The sequence below is a fragment of the Diabrotica virgifera genome, chromosome 4, assembly GCF_917563875.1.
Source record: "Diabrotica virgifera virgifera chromosome 4, PGI_DIABVI_V3a".
In the NCBI taxonomy this organism is placed as follows: domain Eukaryota; kingdom Metazoa; phylum Arthropoda; class Insecta; order Coleoptera; family Chrysomelidae; genus Diabrotica; species Diabrotica virgifera.
In genome coordinates this window covers 130053288-130061924 of record NC_065446.1, presented here as the reverse complement: position 1 = coordinate 130061924, position 8637 = coordinate 130053288, and the positions used below count along the sequence as shown (strand labels likewise).

Sequence of the window (8637 nt, the reverse complement as noted above, 5' to 3'; positions counted from 1 at the left end):
CTAAATTTGTGACTTTGACAGTTATAGCAGGCAGGCTGTGCTGTGCTATGAATGTGACAAGTATGACAGAATAATGACAAGATAAGCAGTTCATTTTGTGATTTTGTGTTTCATTTTCATTCACAGGATTCAAGTTTGAAGTAGTTTTTGTGTTTGTGTTTGTGTAAAGTGTAATTTTTTATAAATCCAACAACGTTAAATGCTTCTAACTTTTAACTCTCCCTCTAATGAATAACAATGGATACAGGACATCCACTCCTTGTCAACAACTCGGATCATGCTAGCATAGAAATAAATCAGAGCCCGGTAAGTGTTCTAAATTTCAATGTTAATTTTTTGAAAGTATGGTATGGTAATCCTTCCTTCCACTATTTGGGATGTCGAAAGTGTTATAATTAAAGCCTGAGGCTAAAATTCGATTTGTTTTTAGTTTACATTAGGAAGGGGTCTTAATTGCAACTGCCTGATTACCAGTCCACTCGTATCTCGGGAGCATTGCAGCTTGGAGAAGACTGCAAATGGTTGGTGTGTGAGAGACAAGGTTAGTGTTAGTATAGTCGTATGTTCAATAGTTCAATATCGTGTTCATCAGGCGGCGTTTATACGAAAATCATAATATCGTGAAGTAGAAGACTAATAAAAATAATTGTATATTGTATGAAAGTTTTTGTTGTGGAACCACTTAATGTGATAGAGATATTTTGGGTAAGTTTCTAAAATAATGCTAATGTCTTAGAATACTTCAAATGTAATTAAGTAAATCCATGGCCTACATGTAAAACCTGGTTGGTCTGATTAACTATATTTTTTAGGAGATAAAATTTATTTAATTTCAAAAAACAGCACTTTTTATAAACATGAGTTGTTTTTTAGATACTTTAATAGCATACTTGTTTGAGTTAACATGAGCTAATACTAACCCTTTCAGTCATAAGTTTTTGTTTGCAAAGATCAAAATTTAAAATTTCAAAGGGTTCCAGCGAAAACCCAATAACTAACAAAACCATTGTTTAGAGATACTCATGATTAAAGATTTTAGGAAGTTTGAAGATGATTTAAAATAGTCATAGGAAGTTGTATCAAACATTTGTTGTAGCCAAATGGTAGAGAATTTAATATTTAAGTTAGAATAATTTATTTTATGTTTATTTATTTTATTTTTTTTTATTTATTTATTATACGGGATAACCCCATTAACAGAAAAATTACAGTTAAATATTAATACATTTCCAAAAGGTAATAATAAATTCAATGTGTTAAATATGACTTAATTAATCTAAAAAATAGAGAATTAGAAAAGTATAAAAACACTGAAAAATTTCATGTCACAAAAATTAATATATAACATAAATATTAACTACAAAAAAATATGCAACATACAAACATAACACTTAAGAGTATAAAAATAACATCACAGAGCAAGAGATCTTTTTAATTGATTTAGAGTTATATTAAATAAATCAAGTTCGTAATTATTTAACAATCCCATATACCTATCAAGTGGGTTGTGAACGCCATACAATGTTCTATGGAAAGGTATTTTAAACATATTATGGTAACGGAGAGCTTGATAAGGAACATTAAAATTAATCTGACTTAAAAGATTGGGAGAATCTATAAGTCCATTTATGATCCTAAAAATGAAAACAGCACCTGCTATGTCACGGCGTACCTTAAGTGGAGGTAGGGACAACTGTTGTTCAAGAAAAGAATAATCGTGATTGACAATGATAGTTTGTGTATAGTAAGCACATGATCTCAAGAATCTATGTTGTATTCTCTCGATAGTATCAATATGAGTCTGGAAATAGGGTGACCAAACCACAGAACTGTACTCCAAGAGGGACCTTACTAAGCTACAGTAAACAAGCCTAGTAGATTCAATAGAGAAGAATTTGCAATTTCTTGTAACAAATCCCAAAAGTTTAGCTGCCTTCACAGATACAGCATTTATATGCTCCACAAAAGAAAGCTTCTCATCCAAAACAACACCCAAATCCCTAACGGAAGATACATATTCAAGTGGCTGATTATTAATGATGTAATCTGTTTCAATTCTACTGACTTTCCGAAAGAAGCTTATAAAACAGCATTTCCTGGCATTCAAGAAAAGTTTGTTTCGAACACACCACTCCTGCAGTCTATCAAGATCCTCCTGCAACAACACCTGGTCCAACAAACCATCCACTGGTCTCCAGAATTTCAGATCATCAGCTAGCATTAAGCATTTACTATTCAAAAAGCAATTATTTATATCATTAACAAAGATGATAAATAGAAGCGGAGAAGTATGGCCACCCTGAGCAACTCCGGAGCTTACTGTAATAATGTCAGATAAATAGCTACCAATCTTCACTCGTTGAGTACGCCCCGATGAGGAGTTCTTAATCCACTCGACAAAGTTAACATCAAAACCCACAGACACCAGCTTTTCCAAGAGTATCTGGTGATCAACACGATCAAACGCTTTCGAAAAATCCGTGTATATGGCATCTATCTGTTTACGATCCTCCATTTGACACAATAAGTCAGACTGATACTCGACCAAGTTCGTCGCAGCAGACCTTTTTATGCGAAAGCCATGCTGCGAATCGGAAATTAATCCGTTACACAACCAAGAAAGCTGCTTGGCCACCAGGCTGTCAAAAAGCTTGGGTATTGCAGACTGAATGCATATGCTGCGATAATTTTCAATGTTATCCTTTTGCCCATTTTTATATACAGGTATAACGTAGCTCTCCTTCCAAGCAGCCGGAAACATAGATGTCGCTAAAGACCTGTTAAACAGTAAATGCAAAGGTATGACTAGAGTACAGACACACTTTTTCAAAAGATAATTAGGCACACCATCAGGACCAGCTGACAGCTTATTGGGAAGATCACTTATACTGTCAAAAATTTCAATTATGGATATCGCAGCAGGTCTAATACATGTACTTACATTGCTACCCTCAGGGTAGCAGGGCACCCGGAGCTGACCATTATTAGGCAAGTAAACAGTTTGAAAGAACTTCTTAAATAAATTTGCTATATCTTGACCGTTAGATGCTGATTGGTCTAAATAAAATAAAGAGCTCGGTAAGCTATGAGTAGATCGCTTGTCATTAATGAACTTCCAAAATGATTTAGGGTTATTTTTTAAGCTAATGTCTACTCCACCCATATAGCCACTAAAGCATATATCAGACAAACGCTTACACTCAGCCCTAAGGCGAGAAAACCTAACATATTCAGCATCAGACTGACTTCTCATGTACATAGAGTGGGCACGTTTTTTCTCCTGTGTTAAATTCCTGAGTTCGTGGGAAAACCATTTAGGGAAGGTAGATGTTCTGAATCTTTTTAATGGTACAAACAATGCTATCCCCGTCAACAGAACATCATAGAACAAACCCACAGAATTATCAACACCCTCAACCAGACAGTTCTGCCAATCTATGGATGCAAGGAAGTTATTGAGTTCAGCGTAGTTTCCATGTTTAAATAAGTATAAAAACGTACGGTAGAGCGTCGATAATCCGAACCCTGGTAATCCGAACGTTCGCTAATCCGAACGCAAAAAAAATTATAAAATTAAAAAATATGATCGCGGACCGAATTTTTGGATTTAATATGACAATATGGACAAAATATGACCGCGGATTTTTGTTTTGTTTATGCAGAAATACATACAATGAAAGTATTTGTTTATTATGCAGTTGTTTTATTCCTTGTAACTAAAACGTATGTACATATTATGTACTATGTTTATGATCTTTGTATGTATTTTGAACATATGATCGATAATCCGAACAATTTGATAATCCGAACTACCCCTGTACCAATTAGTTCGGATTATCGACGCTCTACTGTATTAACAAAAAAAATAATAAAACGTGATATTTATCTGGATTTACCTCGTTGAATGAGAATAACATTTGATTTTATTGGTTTTATTTTTAATTTTTTTAATTATTAAATAAAATTTAACTGTATATTATTTCAACATAAAAAAATTAATCTACATTCTTTTTAGAAAATTAAAAGGTAAAATGTCTTCTTTTTATTCTTCTCCCATCATTACGTCTAGAATTCGATCTAAGATATTATTACTGCTTTTAAATTTGTTATCCAAGCATGCACCTCTTCTGGAAGAAGTAAGTAGTAGAGTTGAAAAATTTTTATGAAGTTTCAAACTGCTCTGTAATAATCAACATGGTTTTCGACAAGGATCATCTACTGAGACTAGCTTGGTAGAGTGTACTCAATTTATTAGTGATAGGATGGATGAGAGTCATTTTGTTGTTTCCTTGATGTTTGACTTAAGTAAGGCGTTCGATACAGTTGATCACGTATTCATTAGCAAAAAATTGGGTTCTTTAGGTATTAGAGGTCCCCTCAATGATTATTTTATGTCTTTTCTTAAAAACAGAAAAATGATAGTGAAAATTGTCTGCTTATGTCCGCCGATCACACTAATTAATGTCCTTAGGTATGATTATTTGTGTAATTTGTATTGGTAACATATTTATATTGATAATTTGTATTTTTTGTCCCCTTTATTGTATGTAATTTATATTTTAATCTATTGTTTTTTTTTCTGTAAATGGTTGTAACCATATATAAATAAATAAATAAAATTGATAATATACTATCCAGCACATACGACATAGATATGGGCATCCCACAAGGAAGTGTTTTAGGTCCACTAATTTTTTTAATTTGTATTAACGATCTTCCTTCTTATATAACCGAAGGCAAGGTCCTTATGCAGGACCTTATATCAGTGGAATGGATAGTAGGGTATTTGCATTACTGTAGTTCTCTACTTCTCTGAGAGGATAACAAAAGGCTACCTTCCTTCCTTGTCTTAAACATGACTGTATTCAAAAATTTAATCCATATATAGGAAGGTTACCTTCCTAGTTCCACAACGCTGGACGTAAATGTACTGCATTATTAAACCTTATTGTGATTTCATTTGACCACGTATTCATCTTTTCTTTGTATGTTTTGACAAAAGCAAATTAAATTTCAACAGAGTACAGGAAATACAGAGCAATATGCAAAATTTTCCACAGCAGTTCGACTTTATCGGCGACACATCAGGCACTGCAATAGTGTTCAAATACCAGTAAGATTTCGGCCACAAGGCTCAGCCAAACGGCGATATTTTCATTAGATGGCTGTAATGTTGCCAGAAATATACCAAATATATATTTTCGGCAACATATTGCTTCAAAAACTAGCCGTCTAAATGCCCCTTTAGACGTAGACCAATCCATGACTGAGCTGAGAACTTGTGAAAAATAAAATCTCACAACTTCTCATCAGTACATTGAAATGCAGAATGTAGATGACCAGGATGATCTAATGATAGAAATAGATTCTGAATCTGAGGCCTCATGCTTTTCTGATTAAATCACCACATCCATTACTTGCATTATTTGTTCGTCCCTACCATTTCCAATAGGAATATGAATAGGTTTTCCTATTCACATTCGATAGTTGGAAATGGTAGGGACGTGTTGTTAAGAAAAAACTTTCATTTTTTTATCAAATAAATTTTGTGTTGTCTGTTGTTTTTGTATTTTGTTTATATAAAGAACACTGTTGTTTAGTTTCATAATTTTGTATATACAGTAAAACCTGCCATATCCGGATCAATGTGGCGACAGACCGATCCGGATATGAAAAAATCCGGATATCAATAAGACCACTTCTTTTATAGTCTCTGAAACGTTTTCTCCTTCATACATTCCAGTAATAAACGCCGTCAAAAACTTTTGTCGATAGACACGTTTTATAGATTCTATAATACATTATTTCGCCATCTTTTAGTTCTTTTGGGTCGAGATGAGAGGGTGCGTTGTCCAACAGCAGGACGGCCTTTCTCGGTATATTTCGGTAGATGTGGACAGCAGAACCGTCCGAATATGACAGGTCCGGATATGGCAGGTTGTACTGTAATTTCATAATTTTTAATCCCCTCTTTCATCTTCAACAATATCCCTAAGTGCGTCATAGGGTTCATTCTCAGAAAATTCTCCATATCGAGAATATTCTCAAGAATATTCTCTGATTTTTCATTCTCGAGAATTTTCCAACACTATGCACAGTAGACTTGGGGGTCTGTACAGAACAATGAGAAAAGTACATATTAAGCTTCTTACTGAAAGTAATAGAAAATTCGAATTCAGATTCAACACAGAGGTGGTTAAATTTATTATAGTCAACAAAATTGAATTTATACTGAAATGTTATATTAATTAAAATTAATGTGCCTCCGTGGATGCTTTCAGATCTGCAAAATTTTGATATTACAGAGTAATTATGAACACAAAATCCCGACACCAATAGGTAGAAGGGAATTTGATTATATATATATATATATATATATATATATATATATATATATATATATATATATATATATATATATATATATACAGGGTGCGCCAAACCTCTGGTCTTCTTTGATTACGGCTAAACTATGAGATATACAAAAAAATGTTTATAACAAAACTAATGTGTATCAAAGAGGTCTATAATTTAAAATTATTTTCAATTATACAGGGTGAGTCAGAACGACGGTATGAACCAAAGTTTTATTTTTTTAAATGGAACACCCTGTATTTTAAATGATTTTTGAATATATTATTTAAAAATATGAAAAATTTGTATAAGGTCTTATAGGCCTAAAGTTAATAATTTTCGAAATATTTACATTTCTATTGAGAAAAATGGTAATATTTATAGGGTTGTGGATTATGTTTCCAAGGAAATAAAAATTTAGGTGATAGGTCAAAGTTTTTAAAATATAGTGTTATTTTTAAATAATTTAATATTTTTTACTTTTAGCCATAAAATATACAGTGTGATCACTATTTGCAAATACAAAATTCTCTCATTTTTTTTAAATGGGACACCCTGTATATTTGTTTTGCGTTTTGTAGTAAATATTACAACCTTTCTTTTGGTATAAGGTTGTATGTACCTAGCATGTTTCGTTTTGTAGATATTTTAAAAAAACTATAGATTCTAAGTTTTTGCGGATTTTTTATTTAAAAATTTTTTTGCAAAAAAAAAAATAATTATAGTCTGGTTTTAGAAACATACACTAAAATATAAAATATGAAATTAAAAACGTAATTAAAGATTAAAATAAATCGTATGCTAGTACGAATTGAATTTAATAACTTTAAATTATTTTACAAAAAATATTTTACCATATTAATGAATACATAAATTAGTTACTAAATTAAATAAACAACCAAAATTTAAATCAATCGTAGTAATTCTTCTACCGCAGCAACTTTCCTGTACCAAATTAATTGTTAGTTATATTGTATTTACGAGTAAGATCAGTTAATAACTTTTTAATTTACCTACATCTTGAGAACGTATAAAGTATGCTTTGAAACAAATGAACGTTATGGAAGTATATTAAGAAGTAAATAGTATCTATGTACCTACTCGTGTCACAAAAGCTGGTAATAGTTTCTAATGGTTTCGCCCAAAACAAATGTCATATCCAAAAATTGTTTGGTTAAAAAATTAAAATTTAAAATATAAAAAATTGTTACAAAAATTTCAACTACAAAAGTATTACCAGCTTTTGTGACACCAGTAAATACTATTTATATTAATAAATAATTTGGCTGATACATTTAACATTCATTTGTTTCAAAGCATACTTTATAATAATTTTTATATTCTCAAGTAAATTTAAAAGGTAAATTAAAAGTTTAACTAAATACAATTTAACTAACAATTAATTTGGTACAGGAAAGTTGCTGTAGTAGAAAAATTACTACGGTTGATTTAAAATTTGGTTGTTTATTTAATTTAGTAACTAATTTATGCATTCATTAATATGGTAAAATATTTTTTGTAAAATAATTTAAAGTTATTAAATTCAATTGAATTATAGTAGCATACGATTTATTTTAATCTTTAATTACGTTTTTATTTTCATATTTTATATTTTAGTGTATGTTTCTAAAACCAGATTATAATTATATCTTTTGCAAAAAAATTTTTAAACAAAAAATCAGCAAAAACGTAAAATCTATAGTTTTTTTAAAATATCTACAAAACGAAGCATGCTAGGTACATACAACCTTATACCAAAAGATAGGTTGTAATATTTACTACAAAACGCAAAACTAATATACAGGGTGTCCCATTTAAAAAAAATGAGAAAATTTTGTATTTGCAAATAGTGATCACACTGTATATTTTATGGCTAAAAGTAAAAAATATTAAATTATTTAAAAATAACACCATATTTTAAAAACTTTGACCTATCACCTAAATTTTTATTTCCTTGGAAACATAATCCACAACCCTATAAATATTACCATTTTTCTCAATAAAAATGTAAATATTTCGAAATTAATTAACTTTAGGCCTTAAGACCTTATACAAATTTTTCACATTTTTAAATAATATATTCAAAAATCATTTAATATACAGGGTGTTCCATTTAAAAAAATAAAACTTTGGTTCATACCGTCGTTCTGACTCACCCTGTATAATTAAAAATAATTTTAAATTATAGACCTCTTTGATACACATTAGTTTTGTTATAAACATTTTTTTGTATATCTCATAGTATAGCCGTAATCAAAGAAGACCAGAGGTTTGGCGCACCCT

The 8637-nt window shown here is 30.7% G+C and overlaps 1 protein-coding gene across 8 annotated transcripts in view; it reads left to right on the top strand.

Moving 5' to 3' along the window:
* Positions 1–60: 60 nt before the first annotated feature.
* LOC114335878 (E3 ubiquitin-protein ligase CHFR) overlaps positions 61–8637 on the top strand; it is a 251327-nt gene continuing 242750 nt past the window's right edge. For 7 of the 8 annotated variants that reach the window (XR_007697759.1, XR_007697758.1, XM_050649699.1 and 4 more), the window contains exons 1-2: positions 61–306; positions 431–541. Coding sequence is in view for 6 of the 8 variants with exons in the window: in XM_050649699.1 (XP_050505656.1) it covers positions 238–306; positions 431–541 (180 nt within the window). In the remaining 2 variants the exon portion in view is untranslated. The other variant, XM_050649700.1, reaches the window with a different exon arrangement.